The sequence below is a fragment of the Miniopterus schreibersii genome (genome assembly GCF_964146895.1).
Source record: "Miniopterus schreibersii genome assembly, chromosome: X".
NCBI lineage: Eukaryota > Metazoa > Chordata > Mammalia > Chiroptera > Miniopteridae > Miniopterus > Miniopterus schreibersii.
In genome coordinates this window covers 17,161,294-17,181,857 of record NC_138104.1, presented here as the reverse complement: position 1 = coordinate 17,181,857, position 20,564 = coordinate 17,161,294, and the positions used below count along the sequence as shown (strand labels likewise).

At 42.3% G+C, this 20,564-nt stretch overlaps 1 protein-coding gene across 1 annotated transcript; it reads left to right on the top strand.

Moving 5' to 3' along the window:
* Window positions 1–12,385: 12,385 nt before the first annotated feature.
* On the top strand, window positions 12,386–15,520 carry ZCCHC12 (zinc finger CCHC-type containing 12). Its single transcript, XM_081125914.1, has 4 exons — window positions 12,386–12,586; window positions 12,926–12,977; window positions 13,147–13,291; window positions 13,706–15,520. The coding sequence occupies exon 4, from the start codon at window positions 13,801–13,803 to the stop codon at window positions 15,019–15,021; it is 1,221 nt and encodes a 406-aa protein (XP_080982040.1). The 5' UTR covers window positions 12,386–12,586; window positions 12,926–12,977; window positions 13,147–13,291; window positions 13,706–13,800; the 3' UTR covers window positions 15,022–15,520.
* The last annotated feature ends 5,044 nt before the right edge of the window (window positions 15,521–20,564 follow it).

The window sequence follows — 20,564 nt, the reverse complement described above, 5'->3', positions numbered from 1 at the left end:
GGTTGAACATTTAGCTGGGCCACTCTATGGTGGTGATCTGGGTGAGTGCTCTCCTATGTTCAGAAACCTGGGGCAGAGCAAGAACTGGTAAAATATCAGTTTTGGATGCCAGATCTCTCATCAGAAGTTTGACACTGGGCTCCCTCAGGTTTGGTGGCCTGAGCTTTCCTGTGAGTAAAACATTCCCCCCGGAAATCCTACCACTGTATTCCAGAGATTTGGCCAGACTACTGGATTGTTGCTTTTAAAGCATCTTCTAGGGACACCTATTTACAGGGTGCAAGAGATTTAGGTCTGCTCTGAAATTATACACTTGCACTGTGACCTTACCCAGAATACAAAACACCCAGGCTCTTGGACATGCTTTCTCTATATTAAGACACATAAACAACTCAAAAAAGCAGTGTTTGTTTTCAAAATTATTTGAATCCCCTGTGGACTAATAGTTATGGTCAACTCAATGCAAACACAGTGCAGTGGAAAGTGTAGATGGACCTTTTTTGGTGTAGATGGACCTTTTTTCAAAACATGGCCTCTCTTCTTCCAAGCTGTGCAACTTCAGGCTTCTTAACCTCTCTAAGTCTCAGTTTCTATTAAATGTAGCAATCCATAGGATAAGTTTGAGAATTAAGGGAGTTGGCATATGTGAAGCACCTGACACAATGCCTAGCACATTGGAACATTCAATAAATATTTATTCCTTTTAACCCTTATCTGGCTAATTGAGGAGAAAGAACCAGTCTGAAAGAGTGAAAAGTCAAAAATGTAGTTGTTTAAAAATGCAATTTTAATATTTTCATGTATTAGCACAAATGGAAAATAGGACAATAACAGATATACAAAAGGGACTCAGAATTAATTTAATGTACCTTATAAAGAACTGTAGGAAGAAATAATAACAGATGATCGTTATTGAGCACTTATGTGTCAAAAACCATTCTCAAGATTTTACAAGGATTATCTCCTTTAATCTTCACAATAACATTTGAGCAATATGTGATTACAAACTCCATTTACAGATGTGGAAACTGAGGCATGGGAGGATTAAGAAACTAAGAACTAAGTGGCAGATGCAAAATTCAAACCTAACTGATTGGGCTGCTGAGCCTGTGTACTTCACCACTATTACCCCATCATTTCTTTTTTTTTTTAATTTCAGAGAGAGGGAGAGGGAGAGAGATAAAAACGTCAATGATGAGAGAGTCGTCATTGATCGGCTGCCTCCTGCACGCCCCCAACTGGGGATGGAGCCCGCAACCCGGGCATGTGCCCTGACCGGGAATTGAACCGTGATCTCCTGGATCCTAGGTCGATGCTCAACCGCTGAGCCATGCTCGGCTGGGCTACCCTATCATTTTTTTTAAGTACAAAACATAGCCTTTAATTATAGCATGCATCATTTTCACTTAGGTCCAATAAATGCAAAACTGAGGCAGAAGGAAGTGGCAACTAGAATTTTGGCCAGGGAACCAGAATTTATTCTTTATCTCTCCCAGAGTCAAAGTGAATACATATTACCAAAGAATCAAATACTGATGAAACATGGAACTGGTTACTTTTTTTTTACATTTTATTTTTACTTATTTTATTCTTAAAATATATTTTTATTGATTTCAGAGAGAGACGAAGGGAGAGGGAGAGAGAAACACCAGTGAAGAGAGTCATTGATCAGCTGCCTCCTGCATGCCCCCTGTACTGGGGATCGAGCCCGCAACCCGGGCATGTGCCCTGACTGAGAATTGAACCGTGACCTCCTGGTTCATAGGTCGATGCTCAACCACTGTGCCATGCTGGCTGGGCAGAAGTGATTACTCTTAATAATGGTTGACAAGGCCAAATATTGAACATACTTTATAAAATGTATAACCAGCAAAAAAGGCCATATAATTTTTTTTAAAAAATTAACTAATGCTAACACAATATTCAGTGAACAGCTATCTTACACACCACTCCAAAATTAATATTTTCCAAAGAAGTTGTTAATGAAACATACAAACTGGGCAAATTATTTTAATTATAATTATTTTTTTAAAAACAATTTTTGTTAAGTGTTACTATTTTGGAACTCAATGATAAGGTCCCACAGAATAATCACAGTGTTTAATGCAATATAACTATACAATAAATGCTTTCAACCACAATATTTTATTTTAATACAAAGTATACTGCACTGATACAAAGAGCATTTAAATTTCTCCTTATTAGTTCTAATAGTATACCATTGTTGAAAAGTAAATCTTTCTTACTGGAAAAAAAAAAATGCAAAGAAAAATGTTATAACCTTATATTAGGTTTAATATTGCCCCATCTTTAGTGCTTTGCTAAACCAAACCAAAGTTTAGAAAGTCAAATCTTCCTTCTCCCCTCTCCCCTACTCCCTCTTTTAATCTCACGGACACTTAATTTAGCAACTCTTTTCTTTAAATATCTGGAATAAATAGCCTGGCACAGTCCAACGTTTTAACAATTCAGTGTAGTCCACATAAACTCATGTGAATGAGTTTAATTTTATCATTTTATTGAAAATAGAACGTATGTACAAAATATGCATAAAGCATGTATGTACATTTTAACAAATAGTTGAAAAAACACCATATAACCATTAATCAAGATCAGAAATAAAACATTAAGGCACCACAAAAGCCCTGTGTAGGTCTCTTTTCAATCAAAACTCTTCCCTCACCCCCAGGGTAACCACTCTCCTGACTGTTATGGTAATATTTCCTTGCTTTCTTTTAGCTTTATCATCTCTGAATGCATGTCTGAACAATAATTTAGTCTCACCTGTGTTTGAGCTTTATATAAATGGATCCATATCAAAAATATTCTTTTTTTAAAAAAACAGCTTTATTGTGATGCAGGGCACATTCATAAAATTCATCCATTTAAGGCGTACAATTCAGTGGTTTTAAAAATATATTCTGAGTTGTACAATCATCATCACAATCAATTTTAGAACACTTTCATCACCTCAAAAAGAAACTTTGTACCCATTGCCAGTCATTCCCTTTCCTCCAGCCTCTGGCAACCATTAATCTACTTTCCATCTCTATGTACTTGACTACTCTAAACAATTCATATAAACAGTCATACAATATGAGGTGTTTTGTGACTAGTCTCTTCCACTTAGCATAATGTTTCCAAGGTTCATCCATGTTGTAGCACAAATCAGTACTTTATTCCTTTTAGCTATCCATCAGTTGATGGGCATTTGGGTTGTTTCCACTTTTTGGTTACTTCTAATAATGCTGCTATGAATATTTGTGTACAAATTTTTGTATAAAGATTTGTTTTCATTTCTCTTGGGTATTCACCTAGGAGTGGAATTGTTGCATGATATGGTAATTCTGAATTTAACCTTTTGAGGAAATTCCAGACTGTTTTCCAAAACAGTCACACCTATTTACATTCCCACCAGCAATAGATGAAGATTCCAATTTCTCCATATCCTTGCCAACATTTGTTATTGTCTGTTTTTTTATTATAGACATCTTAGTAGGTATAAAGTGGTATCTCATTATGTTTTAATTTGCATTTCCCTGATGGTTAATGATGTTGAGCATTTGTTCATGCATTTATTGTCCATTTGCATATCTTCCCTGGAGAAATGTCTGTTCAGATCCTTTGCCCATTTGCAAATTGGGTTATTTGTATTTTTATTATGGAGTTGTAAGGTATTTTATATATTCTATATACAAGCCCTTTGTCAGAAACATGATTTGCACATATTTTCTCTCATTCTGTGGATTGTCTTTTTCCTTTCTTGACAGTGTCCTTTGATGCACAAAAGTTTTAAAATTTGATGAAGTCTAATTTATTGTTTTCTTTTAATGCTTGTGTTTTGGTGTCATAGAAGGCTTTGCCTAACTCAAATTAGCAAATATTTACATCTGTGATTTCTTCTAAGAGTTCTATAATTTTAGCTCTTATATTTAGGTCTACGATCTATTTTGTGTTCCCTTTTGTGCATGGTATGAGATTGGGGTATCTAACTTCTTTATTTTGTATGTGGACATACAGTTGTCCCTGCATCATTTGTTTCATGGACTATTCTTTTTACTCTATTGAATGGTCTTTGCACCCTTGTCAAAAATCAATTGACCATAAATGTATGGGTTTATTTCTGGACTCTTTAATTCTATTCTATTCTGATCTATATATCTATTCTCATGCCAGTATCACACAGTCTTTTTTTTTTTTTTTTTAATATATCTTTATTGACTTCAGAGAGAGGAAAAGAGAGAGAGAGACAGACAGAAACATCAATGATGAGAGAGTCATTGGGGATCGAGCCCGCAACTTGGGCATGTGCCCTTACTGGGAATCGAACCTCGATTGCCTGGATCCTAAGTCGACGCTCAACCGCTAAGCCACGCCCGGCCGGACCAGTATCACACAGTCTTAATTCTGTAGCTTTTTATAAGTTTTGAATCTTCAAACTTTGTTCTTTTTCCAGATGGTTTGGCTATTCTGGGTCCCCTGAATTTCCACATGAATTTTATATTAGTTTGTCAATTCCTACCAAAAAACCAACTGGGATTATGATAGGGATTACAGTGCATTCATGAGATCAATCTGTAGATAACCATTTTACCAATATTAAGTCTTCTAATCCAAGAAGATGAAATATCTTCCCATTTATTTAGATCTTTAATTTCTTTCAAAAATGTTTCATAGTTTTCAATGTAGGAGTCTTCCACTTTTAAAAAAAATTATTCATAAATATTTTATTTTTTGATGCTCTTGTAAATGGAATTGTTTCCTTTCTTTTTAAAAAAAATTATCTATATTTGTGAAAGTATTACAGATATCCCCCCTTTTTTCCCCATTGATCCCCTCCACCCCACATCCTCCACCCCTAGGCCTTTTCCACACTATTATCTGTGTCCATGGGTTATACATATATGCATATAAGTTCTTTGATTAATCTTTCTCCACCCACTCTCCCACCCCCACCTTCCCACTGAGATTTATCAGTCTGTTCCATGTCTCTGTGTCTCTGGATCTATTTTGTTCCTCAGTCTATTTTGTTGATTAGATTCCACATATGAGTGAGATCGTGTAAAGCTGAATCAGGAAGAATCAGAGAACCTGAATAGGCCAATAACAACTGATGAAATAGAAGCAGCAATAAAAAAAACCTCCCAGCACACAAAAGTCCTGGTCTGGACAGCTTCACAGGGGACCTTTCTAATTCTTTAAGTTGTAGGGTTAGATAGTTTACTATAAATGTTTCTTGCTTTTTGAGGTAGGCCAGCAGTGCTGTGAACTTCTCTCTTAGGACTGCTTTCACTGTGTCCCATAGATTCTGGGTTGTTGTGTGTTCATTTTCATTTGTTTCCAGGAAGTTTTTATTTCTTTCTTGATCTTATTGGTAACCCATACATTGTTTAATAACATGCTATTTAGCCTCCATGTGTTTGAATGTTTTTGAGTGTTTTTACTGTAGTTGATTTCTAATTTCATGCCATTGTGATTTGAGATGCTTGATATGATTTCAATCATCTTGAACTTGTAGAGACCTGTTTTACATTTAAGGTTATTATTGATAGATACTTATCTATTGCCATTTTAATTCTTTATGCTTATGTTTCTTTTTCTCTCTCTCTCTCTCTGTTTCTACTTCTAATTACAGCAGTTCCTTTAACATTTCCTGGAATGCTGGTTTGGTGGTGATAAACTTTTTTTGTCTGAAGCTCCTTATTTCACCATCTATCTTGAATGATAGTCTTGCTGGATAGAGTAGTCTTGGTTTCATACCCTTGTTTTGCATTACCTTCAATACTTCATGCCATTCCCTTCTGGCCTGTAGAGTTTCTGATGAGAAGTCAGCTGACAGCCTTATGGGAGCTCCTTTGTAGGTGATAGATTGTTTTTCTCTTGCTGCCTTTAAGTCTCTCTTTGTCTTGAATTTCTGGCATTTTAATTATGATGTGTCTGGGCATGGGCATCTTTGGATTCTTCTTGCTTTGGACTCTCTGTGCCTCCTGAACTTGTGTGACTTTTTCCTTGACCAGGTTAGGGAAGTTTTCTGCCATTATTTCTTCAAACAAGTTCTCTAACCCTTGCTTACTTTCAACCTCTTCTGGCACTCCTATAATGCAAATATTGTTACATTTCATGTTGTACCACAGCTCCCTTAAACTGTCCTCCTCTTTTTAAATTGTTTTTTCTTTTTGGATCTCTGATGGAGTTATTTTTTTTCTACCCTGTCTTCTAATTTGCTGATCCAATCCTCAGCTTCCTCTAACCTGCTGTTCATTCCTTCCAATGTATTCTTTATTTCTGTTATGTCATTCTTCATTTCCTTCATAGTTTCCATATCCTTTTTCGTGCTGTTGAGCATCCTTACAATCAGTATTCTGAACTCTATATCTGATAGATTGCTTATCTCCATTTCATTTAGCTCTTTTTCTGGTGACTTCTCTTGTTCTTTCATTTGGGGCTTGTTTATTTGTCTTCCCATTTTGGATGCCTGTTTGGGTTTGTTTCTTTGTATTAGGTAGATCTGCTAGGACTCTCAGTCTTTTTGGAGGGTCTCTGGTGCAAGCCAATGTCAGATGCAATTTGTTACTATCCCTGAGTACCCTGTTTGGAGCAATCAATAACCCTCGGCTTGAGGTCTCCTCTGTTGGGGCTGGGTGCATTTGGATAGGACCAAGATGCACACCAAAGTCTGCTTTTCCATGGCCCAGAAGCAAATCAGGCAAAGACTCAAAGCACTCTGAGGTCTGCCTTTGCCTGCAGGCTGATTAATCTGATTCTCTTAATGAGCCTCAGGCTGTAGAAACTCCTCTGGGTAGGGCAAGAGGTTTTCCAGCAGGGTGGGGCAATTGCTTCTCTCTCCTCCCCCCCAGGCAAAAGCAGCAAATTTTCTGCTTGAGAAAGGTGTCCTCTGCAGTCTGGAGGAATGACTCAGCACAGGAATCCAGACCAGTGCCTTCTAATCTCAATCTCCAGAGCCCACAGCCCTAAATTCTCCTCACGTAGCTCCAGTCCACTCTGCCCTCCCCCTGCTGGAGCCCAAGATGAGTTGCTGCAGATGAAAGTTTGTGGGTTGGCTCTCTAAGAAGGTGCCTGCATTTCCAGCAGCCTCTCCCTGGCAGACAGAAACCCTGCTGCTTTTCACAGCCAGATGTTATGTGGGCACCTTTCTCAGTTCTAGTGCTCTTGGCTGGGAAGCCCAGCCTGGAGTTTAGGCCCCAGAATCCTCAGTGGGACCCCCACGCCCAACTGAGATATCCCTCTGGGCCTTCAGCTGATGCCTGTGAAAGCCCAGCCAGCCCTCTCACACCTCCGCACTTCCTACCAGTCTCTATGCGGTCTACACTTTTCCTCCTTGGTTATGAGGGTGCTCTCCAGCTCGTCTTCAGTTGCAGTTGATTATTCAGGATGGTTTTTCTTTTTTAAAAAAAATAGATCTTTATTGATTTCAGAGAGAGGAAGGGAGGGGGGAAGGAGAGAGAGAGAGAGAGAGAGAAAGAGAGAGAAACATTAATGATGAGAGTCATTGATTGGCTCTCTCCTGCACGCCCCTGACTGGGGATGGAGCCCACAACCAAGGCATGTGCGCTGACTGGGAATCAAACTGTGATCTCCTCTGCTACAAAAATTTTAAATTGCATTATCATTTTTCTTTGACACATCAGTTACTTCAGAGTGTGACTTAGCTTTGAAACATACAGAAATTATCCAGTTATATTTTAGTTATTGATTTGTAACTTATTTTCATTGTGTTCAGATTTCAATTTTTTTAAATGTGTTGAGACTTGCTTTTTGGCCTAGTACATGGTCAAATTTTATACGTGTTCTGTATGTGTATTCTATAGTCGTTGGTTGTATTCTATAACAGTGTTCTATACGTTGGCTATTAGTTCAAGTTATTAATCATATTCAAAAATTCTATATTCTTAGAGACATTTTTTTTGTCTCCTTGATCAGCTACTGGGAGAAGTATGGTAAGACCTCCCCCTCTGATTATATATTTGTTTATTTCTCCTTTTAGTAAGTTAATTTTTCCTTTATATATTTCGAGGTAATGTTGTAAGTATAAAGTCATTTCCGGTGAATAGAACCTTTTATCATTATGAAATAACCTTCTATATCTCTAATGATGCTTTTGCTCTTACGTGTATTTTGTCTGATATGAATATAGCTGTACAAATTTTCTATCGCTTATGTATTATTTATGTGATTTCTCTCTCTCAATCTTTATAATATCAACTTACCTATATTCTTATATTTTGGATTTGTCTCTCTTAAATAGGGTGTATTTATTAATCTCACTTGACAGTATTTGTTTTTAATTTGATTATTTAGCTCATAAACATCTAATAAAATTATTGATATATTTGAGACTCAAGCTGTCATTTTCTTTTGTGCTTGTGTTGGTTCCGCCCTTGTTTCTTTCACCTCTTCTTTCTTAAAAATTCTTTTAATTGAGAATTTAAAATTTTTTTCAATTATTTTCCCTCTCTGCTAGTTTGGAAATTTACATTCTCTTGCTGTTATTTTAATAGTTACATTCTATTAATTCTTACATACAGAATTACCTCATCAAAGTGTAAGTTTAATAAATACCCAAATCACTTCTGATATGATACAAGGCCCTTAGAAAAGTTCAACTCCATTTACGCCTTTCCTGATATCTTTTCTTACTGTAAAATACTTTAAGTTTATGTTTTAAAAACAGACTAGACATTTTTATGATTCTTTTTTCCATCAATGCCGACTTACATTGTCCACATATTACTACTTTCCTTGCTTTTTATTCATCTAAGGCCATTTCCCTCCTGAAGTACATTCTTTAGAATTTCCATTAGTTCAGTATGTTGGTAGCAAACCTTCTTAGTTTTGTTTGTCTAAAACTATCTTTATTTCACTCTCCTGTTGAATATTTTCATGAAAGATGCTGCTCTTGGCGTCCCAACTTAGTGTGGGTAGAATCTTCCATAAGCATTCCCATCTGGGTTCTGACTTCCAATGAGCCAAAGCCCTAGTGTAAAGTGCCTGTATGCCCTCAGTTCCTTCAGTGGGAGAACAATGTTTAAGTCATCAGGGTTGCCAGAAATGCTTAAAAGAGGTAACAGATGGAAAATTCCTGGCCCAGAGGAGAAAGGCAACCAAAGGTAGCTATATGTGTTTCAACTGAAAGCTTTGGCTCCTAAACTTTAGATTTTTAAGGTTTATGCTTTTGCAATTGGAAAGTAAAATGTGGCCTCCTTAAAGCCACCAGTGCCTGAATCTTTGCAATTGGAAGTGTCCTCCAACACCCTGACACATGAGGCCAGAAATAAGGAATGCTCAATATCCAACTGAAGCCAGCTTAGCAAATGCTCCTTCCAGCCCTGCATAGAGAGACCCTCTCTTTTTTCTAATGCCCCAACCCAGGCACCTGATACACAGTCCTTTTCCTTTCAACATTTTTGTCAGAGCTCTAAGGTCTAGTCTTTGGTTTTTTAATGCCACCAGGTACAACTGCAGGTCACCTGATTTGGTGATAAAGCCATACAAAATTGGAACAAAGATCTGCTTGGAGGCCAGGGTCAGATATCATAGCACTGGCGAGCTGAGGGAAGAGACTAAAGACAACCCCTAAGCTACTACCAGCATCACCCCTGACTCTACAAGGTGACCAATCTGCCTTCTGTCTACTTCCACCACCCTCCACCCTACACCACAACCCCATGGTTCCACCAACCTTCCTGAGGTGGAAGGTGCTTCATCTTCAAGTTTGGATTGTCTACCCTAAGGAGTTCTAACTATTGGGGTTGGAAATAAAGCACAAAGGATGAGGTGATGTATTTGGCAGGCTGAAGGGCATCAGATTGTTCACTTGCCCCCAAGAATCAGCAGTCAAGAACAAGCTACAGCAACAACTTTGCACTTGGGCAGTCCATTTGTGCAGTGCATAACACCACCACCCTGACTCCCAAAAGCTCTACAAGGACCTCCTAGCCACATTCCACATGAGGGAAAGAAGACATGCTTTCCCAGAACCAGAAGTAAGGGGAAATAGAGTGTTATGGGCTGAATTGTGTCCCTCCAAAGTTCATATGTGGAAGCCCTAACTCCTACTACCTCAGAATGTGAATGTGACTATATTTAGGGATAGGGCCTTTAAAGGGTGTCTAAGTGAAAATGAGGCCATTAGGGTGAGTCCTAATTCAGTCTTCCTGGAGTCATAAGAAGAAGACATTTAGACATCAGGAGTAGGCACACAGAGGAACAACCCAATGAAAAGGCAGCAAGAGGGTGGCCATCTGTAAGCCAGGGAGAGAGGCCTCAGGAGAAATCAATCCTGTAGGCACCTTTAACTGGACTTCTGGCTTCTGGAACTGTGATAAAAGTAATTCTTGTTGTTTAAGCTCCCCAGTCTGTGGCACTTTGACATGGCCGCCCCAACTAAGACATGGAGCCACTGGCTTCACAGCCCATTCACTCCAGACAGCTCTGCATGCTGTTTTCATGGAGTTCCTCCTTCTCTGGGACCAGTAATGCCAACTCCAGCACAGGTGAAGCCCCTTCAAGAGCTCAAAGAAGCCCTAGTAGGTTTGGCTTAGTGGTTAGAGCATCTGTGAGTGCACCAAAGGGTCATGGGTTCGATTTCTGGTTAAGGGCATGTACCTGGGTTGCAGGTTCGATCCCAGGCCTTGGTCGGGACACGTGGGGGAGGCAACCAATTGATGTATCTCTCTCACATCATTGTTCCTCTCTCTCTCTTTCTCTCCCTTCCTTCCACTCTCTCTGGAAAAAAAAAAAAATCAGTGTATAAAATATCCTCAGGTGAGGATAAAACAAAACAAAACAAAACAGCTCAAAGAAGAACTGCCTAGCAACTTATCCTTGAACCAGGAAATGGAAGAACTATGTCATGGCAGAGTTCTAGTCAAATTGTGCTTCATTTCTCACACTCTTTCTTCAAATAGAAATTGAAGGAAGAAGATATTAATAAAGAAACATTGTAGGGGAGTAGTTTTTAACCATTTCTAGGCCACTGACCCATTTTAAATTCTACAAAGCTATTGATTCAGAAAAATACAGTCTGTATTAGTTTCCTGTGGCTGCAGTGCTAAATTACCACACAAAGTTGGTGGCTAGAAACATGATAAATTTATTCTTTCATAGTTCTGGAGGCCAGAAGTTCAATATCAGTTCCTCTGGGTTGAATTCAAGGTGTGGGCAGGGTTATACTTTGTACCTCACCTATTCTGGTTTCTGATGGCTGCCAGCATTTCTTCGCTTGTGGCCACATCACTCCAATGTCTGCCTCTGTTGTCACATCCCTTTCTCCTTTTCTGTGTGTCAGCTCTCTCTTGTCCTCCCTCTTATAAGGACACCTGTGATTGGATTTCGAGTGCACTCAGATAATCCAGGATAATCTCCCCAAGTCAAGGTCCTTAATCACATCTGTCAAGACTCTTTTACTTGATAAGGTAGCATTTACAGGTTCTGGGAATTAAGACTTGATATATTTGGTTGGACATTATTCAGCCTCCTACAGAGTCCAAACTCTTTCCATACAATTTCAGGAAGATCATGGACCCAGGTAGAACATATACTTTAGAGATGCATTTCACCACAGATATGGTGTGAACAGATACATTGGAGGCAGGTACATTTACTTAAGCATCTTTTCTACACCTCAGAATCAACTACAGTCCTGGTTAGAAAACTAATATCTAAAATCACACCCCCAGCCCTGTTCCTAAGTCAGAACCCCTCAGAGACCAGGCTACATTTCTAACAAGCTCCCCAAAATTGTTCTGATGCAGCCAGCCTTGTACCCATAGTTTAGTGAGTAATTGTCTAACAGTCTGGGTGCCTAAGTCCTCTCACTGTTAAATGAACATACTGCCACCTCCTTCACAGTAAGAGATGTCTGTGCAAGCCGATTTGCACAAAGAAAACTCTAGTGCCCCCGCCCCCGTTCCCACCACACAAAGGTGAAGTTATTATTTTTTTAAATTTATCTTTATTGTTGAAAATGTTACAGATGTCCCCTTTATTTCCCTCATTGACCCCCTCCACACCATTCCCGCCCCCTCCCCAGGCTAAGGTGAAGCACTTTTATTGTTTATTTGTTTGGGATTCCATCTCATGTTCAATGCACTTGGCCTCAAGGCGCGGAGTTGAGCCACGGGAGAAAGAGAGGGAGAAGGAAGAGTAGTAAATTCTCGCAGTCCATGCAGCCAAGCTGCACTTGACGCTCAGCAGACCTGCGGACCCACCCCCTGTACACCAGCCCCCAGCCCCCAGCCCCGTGTATAATTTTCTTCCGTTCAAGGCTGTGCTGGGAGCTGCAATCCTCCCCCCACCCCCCACCCAGGGGCCTATTTGATTGGCCGCGCCGGCAGCGCGTCACACTCTTTTGTCTCCATGGAGAGAGGATAAAAGCGGCTGCTGCCGTGGGAACAGTGCTGCTTGACTCGGCTCCCCCAGCTGGCGCCGGTGCGGAGCAGCTCAGTCCCAGCAGCCCCGGGTTGTTTAGCCGCCCAGGACGCATCCATCCTTTCCCCTTGCAGGGCCGCAGAGGCCAAAGGTTCCATACAGAGCAGTCACGCCGCTGCCCACCCGCGGAGCACAGGTAAAGAAAGGGGGCACGATTCCCCGGCGCAGACAGAGGAGGGGAAGCCCCGTCAGGACTGGGCGGCTCCCTGCTTGGAAAATCGAGAACTGTGAGGCTGGGCAAGGAGCACTCCTGTGGCTCGGCTGCGCTGAGGGAGGAGGTGGGCTGCCACAGGATGCTGCCTAGTGGGTAGGATTTGCCTAGATTGAGAGGGGGGTGTCTTCCGGGGAGGAAGGCAAGGGGCGAGGAGAAGAGAACCGCAAGCTGTCTTGAACCCCCTTTTCATCCTCTCATCTCATCTGGGGGAGGGATATGTAGCTGTGCGTGTCCAACTCCTATTCCCTTTCTCGGTGGCAGGGCATCAAAGACGAAGACGAACTTGTATTCTGTGGGGCTGATTGCAGAACTGGTAGGCCAACGATTTCCAAGGGGAAATGTAATGGGATGGGGGTCGCTGAGGCTTGTATTCAGGAGGTGGGAATTTCCCCTTGGCTACAGCAGAGGCAACAAGAGGTGGAGGTGGGGGAGGGATGAGTCTGTTTCTGACCCTTCCTTTCCCTGCCCTGCCCTCCGAGTAGGCACAGTCTTGACGCCTGAGGTCCTGGATCCGTGATCCCAGGTAGACCGAGATCGACTGTACCCTGGAAACGAGCTTCCTCATGGAGGCCACCAGTTGCAGAGGCTGATAGTGAAATTAAGGCGCTCGATTGTTCCTGAGTTCCGGTAAGAATCTAAGAGATAAGGGGAGGGGGGAGACACTTTGAGAAGGGGGTGTGGTTGAGACCTGAGACCCATGAGCTTAATGAGACCTTATTTATTCACACAAATCTGTGACCACTGTGCTCTATTTTGAGAGCCCAACATCAGCTCCATACACTATTACACTTAGAATTAGAAGCAACAGTTGCTGTCCCTCTTGAAGGACTGGAGGAATAAATGTGGCTGTCCAAAGCTCCTTGCTAACACCAACACACCTGCTGGCTCCCAGAGGTTGTAATTGCCTGTCTCCTGGAGGACATTTTTAGGGCAGTCAGCAGATATAAAATGTACTGCAGGATATTCAGGAAGGGAGAGAAAACAGCTGCAGCCTCATTAATCTCTTATTACCCCCTCCCGCTATTTTTTTCTTTTTTACAGGAGGAGGGCAGAGACCCCTGGTACACCTGCAGATTAGATTTTTCCAAAAAGCCCAAACATCTTGTTGATATTCAGATACCTCATCATTGTGGTTCATGGCTAGCATCATTGCACGCGTGGGTAATAGCCGGCGGCAGAACCCACCCTTGCCACCGTGGGCCCATTCTATGCTGAGGTCCCTGGGGAGTAGACTTAGACCTTTAATGGCCAACATGGCAGAGAGAAACATGAAGTTGTTCTCAGGGAGGGCGGTGCCAGCCCACGGGGAAGAAACCTTTGAAAACTGGCTGATCCAAGTAAATGGGGTCCTGCCAGATTGGGATATGTCTGAGGAAGAGAAGCTGAAGCGCCTGATGAAAACCCTTAGGGGCCCGGCCCGGGAGGTCATGCATTTGCTCCAGGCAGCCAACCCCAACCTAAGTGTGGCAGATTTCTTGCACTCAATGAAATTGGTGTTTGGGGAGTCTGGAAGCAATGTGACTGCCCAGGATAATTTTTTTAACACCCTGCAGGCACAAGGGGAGAAAGTCTCCCTTTATGTGATCCGTTTAGAGGTGCAGCTCCAGAACGCTATTCAGGCAGGGATCATAGCTGAGAAAGATGCAAACCAGACCCGCTTGCACCAACTCCTTATAGGGGCTGAGCTGAATGGGGACCTACGCTACAGGCTGAAGCGTCTTCTCAGGATGTATGCAAATGAGCAGGACCGTCTTCCCAATTTCCTGGAGTTAATCAGAATGATAAGGGAGGAAGAGGATTGGGATGACACTTTTATTAACCAGAAGCGGGTCAGGAGATCTGAGTCAATGGTGGAGAGAGCAACCAGCCCAGTGGCATTTCAGGGTGCCCTACGGATAGTGATCGGCAATGCTGACTGCAACGTGATAGAGATAGATGACACTATGGATGACTCCGATGAAGATGTAATCCTGGTGGAGTCTCAGGACCCTCCACTTTCATCCTCGGGTTCTCCTCCCCCCAGACGCAGGGCCAGACCTCAGGACCAAGTGGTAGTCATTGATTCTCCCGACAGTCCCCAGGCTCAATTTCCTTCCACCAGTGGGGGTTCTGGAGATAAGATTGATCATCCTGGGGATTTTCGTAGAGCCAGGAAGCGAAAATACACAACTCACTGCTCATATTGTGGCAAGGAGGGGCACTCCAAGGAAACTTGTGACAAAGAGAGCAACAAGGCCAAGGTGTTTGAGAATTTGATAATCACCCTGAAGGACCTGGAGGAGGGGTCAAGAGAGGCTCCTGATGAACCTGATGACCCTTCTGAATACAGTGAGGTGCTAGCCCCCAGCCTTAAATGAACCCTTAAGCTATATTCAGAGTCTAGTGATGGGAAAACTGTGGGAGGGGGCTTCTAACTGCATGAATTAATCCACAAAGGGTCTTGGATACCAACACAGTGGAGGAAGATGGCCTGTCCTCTGTCCTTGCTCCCCACCCCCGCCTCTGCTGCCTAAGGGTCTATTTTCTGTGTGTGCCCATTTCCTTGATGGCTTTATTCTCTTTGTGAAAGTGGTATAACTCACTGTTAAATCTTCAAACAATAAAAAAGTACAAAAAGTAAAGTACAAATTACACCAAATCTTCTACCCTTATAATAATGTCAACCCTTTGATGAATATCCTTGTCAACCCTTTGATGAATATCCTTCTAGATATTTCCCTAAACCAATGTACCCAGATACATACATGTACAGATAAAAGTGTTCAAATATAAGTGCTGTTCTATAGTCTGTATTTTTCCACCAAACAATTTATGTTGTGGGCTTCTTTGTATATCAATAAATATATATCAGCATCTATTTTAATGTCTCTGTGGTATTATTTTAAGAAGTAAAGGAAAAGGGAAGAAGAGAAATATGGTAAAAAGTTATAAAGGGGTGGGGTTGTACCCTGGGGTGGCGTTTTTAGCAATCTCACTTTGCAGGTAGGAAAAGGGAAGAAATCGGCTGAAATATTTCCCAAAGGTAAATGGGCAGAACCCCTTTCTACAACTGAGCCCAACTATGGCACCCACTAGTTGTCAATGCCCCAGTGCTTGCTCCTGTAATGTATTCAGAGGAGTCTGATGGCTGGGGAGTCTGATGCTGAAGTTACACCCCAAAATGGGGAGTCCAGAGGCTCCATTCCTGGTCCCTTTGGGGAGGGGCAGCTCTCCCTCCTTTGGGTGGATTTCTTAGACTACTGCTGCTGCTTTTAGCTGACATCATAGACAACAGCCAGGAGTCTCTCCTATGGGCTGAAACTGCCCTCTCCCCAATCCCCAGTTAAGGAAAGTAGAGAGCAGCTACTCACTGGACTCCCAGCCCAGGACTCTAAGCCAACCCCACACCAAATTGAGAATTGAGAATAGCTGGGAAGGGATGAAAAGCAATCTAGTGGCCAGGACACCTGAGGGAACATGAGGATCCTCCATTTTAGCAGAGTGAAGGGCATTCTTGAGGACAAAGTGAGAGACTTTCCCAGGAACCTTCGCTGTCCCCTCTCCTGATCTCATACTGGAGGGTGACTAAAGAAAGGACATGTGTGCCCTAGCCAGCTTGGCTCAGTGGTTAGAACGTCAGCCCTTGAACTGAAAGGTCCAGGGTTCAATTCCGGCCAAGGGCACTTACCTCAGTTACAGGCTTGATCCCCAGCCCCTGTCAGGGCATTTTCAGGAGGCAACCAATCGATGTGTCTCTCTCACATCGATGCTCACATCAATGCTTCTCTCCCCCCCCCCCCCACCTCTCTCTCTCTCCCTTCCACTCTCTCTGAAAAGCAACGGAAAAAAATATCCTGGGGTGAGGATTTTTAAAATGAAAAATGACATGTGTGACCTCAGGCCCCAAGTCAAAGGTACCTATGTCTCTTGTTGGTGCATAAGTCCCTTCACTGTGAGCAGAACAAGGCTGGGGGTGTGGGAATGATTGCTTTTAAGGCAAGAGGTGGGGAGTGAATTGAATGTGCAAATCTGAGGACCTGAAGGAGTTTGTTATGCAGGAAGTTGGTACTCCACAGAGCTGAGAGGACAGAGTGTGCAGCACTGGGAGATGATGCCTCAGGGGAGTAGCAGAGCTGTGTGGGTGAGGGAGCGTGTTTAAGGTCACCGTGACCTGGGAGCCTCTCATGGAGACTGAAAGGAACAGGAAGCCTGGTTCTAATTATGCTAGCAGTTGATGGGCTTACAGGGACAAAGGGGCCTGGGGTGGGGGCGCTGAAGCCAGGCAGGTTCTTGGCATGGCAGCCCAGATAAACCTGCCTTGAAGGATTTCTCCTTCCACAAACAGCTCCTCAGATCTTCCCTGGCTTCTTGCTCAGGCTCCATCAATGACCCCACAATCTGACCTTCTGACTTCCCCCTCCCTGTTCCCCTCCCAGCTACACTCATCTCTTGGTGGAGGGGGGATGGAGGCTCTGCTTGTGTGCTCTGCTATCACCCCTCCCCACCCCAACATTCCTTGTCTGCCTTAAGCTTCAGCATCTTTAACCCTCAAGGCCAGAAGGAGATTGGGAGGGGGACCCTCTGCCTTGGGCCCCTTAGATGAGAACTGTCTAGGAGCAAACACTTGAGAAAGCCACTCCTTGCATCTTTTGGGGCACCTCTGGGACTCTGGCAGCCACTTCAGTCTCTCCAGAGCCAAAGGAGATCTCTCCATGACCCCCCAGGCAAGAGGCAGCTCCACTCAGGCTGCCACAGGGGCTCCCAACACTTCTCAGCTCATAAGATTTAACCCTTAATTCCTCTCTTTCCCTCACTAAATCTACCCTTAGGAGATATCGATCTCCCTCATCTAGTCCAGATTTGAATATCATTCTACTTCCTGCTCACCTTTTCTCAAGTTTATAAACACTTGTTGAATATTTGCCCAAAGACACAGTTTATATCGCCATAATTTCTTTTTGGTACCAGGTAGAATAGAAAGATAAAATAAAAAAATAAAAGACTGTCCATACCACTACCTTCCTTTTCACAGGTGTTAGCTTGGGACTCCAGGATAGACCACTCCTTTGAAAACCTGTTCTGTGATTCATCTCCTGTTTCTTCCTTCTCCTATCCTCCTCTCTGTTGTGTAAATTTGAGATTGTCTAGATTTTTATTTCACCAACCTGATGTAACCTGACATTTCTTTTTTTATTTAATTTGTGTGGCACTGGCTTTTCCTTTACCCAAGAAATATGTGTTCTCCCTAATTAGAAGACATGGACTCCATACCCAAGCATTCAGATTGAACTAATGGGCTTAGCCTAGAAAAGGCTTCATTTCAAACTATGAGTTTATTTTCTTTTTTTCTGCTTTCATTCTCATTGGTCATTAAGATGAAAATCACTCTTTCATCAGAAGAAACTAGCCTCTATCTTCCTCCTTCCTGGAATTCTTTTCCCTTGGTTTCCATGACACCTTCTCACATGTTCCTTACTCCCTGACCTTTTTGGTGCCCACTTCTCAGTCTCCTTGGTGGAATCTTCTTCCTCTTCCTGGTTCTTCCATAACAGTGATAAAAATCAAAAGCACTATAACTGATTTATTAAGCACTTACTGTGTGCCAGGCACTCTGTACCAAGTCCTTTAAATGCATTAGCTCCTTTAATCATATCAACCTATAAGATAGGTATTACTATTAGCAGCACATATTTTAGATGAAGAAACAGGCTGGAAAGTTAAGAAACTTGCCTATGGTCATGCAGTTAGTTGGTGGTAGAGCCAGAGGTCAGACTCCAGGGTGAGAAGCTGAGGCTTCTTATATGCCTTAGCTCTCATGTGTTCACAGGACCCTACAATGTAGGTGTTATTATGATATATGAGGGCACTGAGGTGTGTAAATTCACACCTGTCTTTCCCAGGTGTGCCCTGTGCATGAGTAATTAGCACAGGGCCAGTCCATTGTAGGCTCTCAAGAAATGGTAGCTAGTATTACTCTGCTAGAATGCATTACTCTGCTACAGAAGGATGGGGGGAAAATTAAATGTTGTCTATGTGATGCAGAAAGTGCTTACGTAGTGTTAATCTGATGTGACAGTCTGGCTCTAGGAGCTACACCAAGGCTGGCCCTTGACAGGCACAGGAGTAGATTAAAAAATACCTGAGAGTTTAACAATGATGATGGAGATGATGAAATGATAACGGACATCATGGATGGACCTGGAGAGTATTATGTTAAGTGAAATAAGCCAGTCAGAGAAGGACAAATATCACATGATCTCACTCATATGTGGAATCTAATGAACAAAATAAACTGGTGAACAAAATAGATCCAGAGACATAGAAACATGGAACAGACTGATGAATTTCAGAGAGAAGGTGAGAGTGGAGGAGTGGGTGGGGAGAGATTAATCAAAGAATTTATATGCATATATGCAGAATTCATGGACACAGACAATAGTTCAGAGAAGGCCTGAGGGATGGAAGCTGGGTGGAGGGGATCAATGGGGGGGGGGGGGGAAGGGGAACATCTGTAATACTTTCAACAATAAATTTTAAAAAATTATAAGGGAACACTTATAGAATGCTGAGGTGGATTTCTCCTGGTTTTGTGTGTCCCCAGGGACTGTCTCCTTCCCCCATTTTTCAAAGGCACCTCTATCCTTTCAGACAGCTCAGTACCAGCAAATTATCCCCCTCCCAAACCACTTCCCTAAGCAACAGTTGGGAGCTAAGGGCAAGGGGAGTTGATCTTAGAGGGACACAGAGGCTCCCCAATGTGTGGTGAGAAGGATATATGACTGAGGTCTAAGGAGTCCTTTACAATCCAGGTAACTCTGAAATCCTGTCACTACCAGGGACCTCAGGGGCAGAATAAAATAAGGCAGAGAGAGTGGGTCTGGGTCTCACACCTCATCCTGAAAGGATGAATGGGTCCCCAGCTATAGCATTTCATCTCAGACTGGAACTCACAACTCATTGTGGCCTCTCACAACTGCTCCCACAGATAGGGGCCTTTTCACCGTCCCCATTTTACAGACCAGGACACTGAGTCACACATGGTGATAGTAACTTGCCTAATATCAGACAGCTAGTATGGGATGCAGCTGGAATCAAACATCAGGTCTGCTCCTCCCTGGAGCTGGAAGTCTGTAAAGTCCTCTCTAAGGTAATGGGTACAAAATATCTGATCCTTCTTTTGACTGCACACTGGGTAAAAGTTTATGAATTGTCATAGCCATGATTTAAGTCTGCACAGTAGGATGGCCTCAGTCTCATTTCTTTTATTGAATAAGACAGAAAAAAATGATCAGTTTAGAAAACTTCCTTCTCAGCTCCTGAAACCATCTTCTCCTCATATTTATTCTTATATCCAATTTCTTGGATAAGATACTAAAATTAACAAACTGTTGGAAAGAATGTGGGCAAAGAGTCTCCCACACTGCTGATAGGACTGAGAATTGACACATTCTTTCTGAAAGGCCAAGTAGGAAATGTATCAAAGGTTGAAATATGAAAAACCCTGAATCTAACAGTTTAAGTTCCTGAAATTGATGTTAAGAAAATAATTGAACACACAGATGATGTATTATAGAATTGTACACCTGAAACCTATATAATTTTATTAACCAATATCACTCCAATGAATTCAATAAAAAAGGGGGAGAGCCCGGCCGAGCATGGCTCAGAGGTTGAGCGTCGACCTAAGATTCAGGCGATCGGGGTTTGATTCCCGGTCAGGGCACATGCCCGGGTTGTGGGCTCGATCAATGACTCTCTCATCATTGATGTTTCTATCTCTCTCTCTCCCTCTCCTTTCCTCTCTGAAATCAATAAAGATATATTTTTTAAAAGGGGGGGGGGAGAACTGAATAGTATAAAAAACTTTTATGAACAAAAAGATGTTTACCCTAGCCTTTTTTTTGTAATAGTGGAAAACTGG

Coding starts and splice junctions, on each gene's coding strand:
- ZCCHC12 (XM_081125914.1), top strand. CDS start 13,801: ATGGCTAGCATCATTGCACGCGTGGGTAATAGCCGGCGGCAGAACCCA.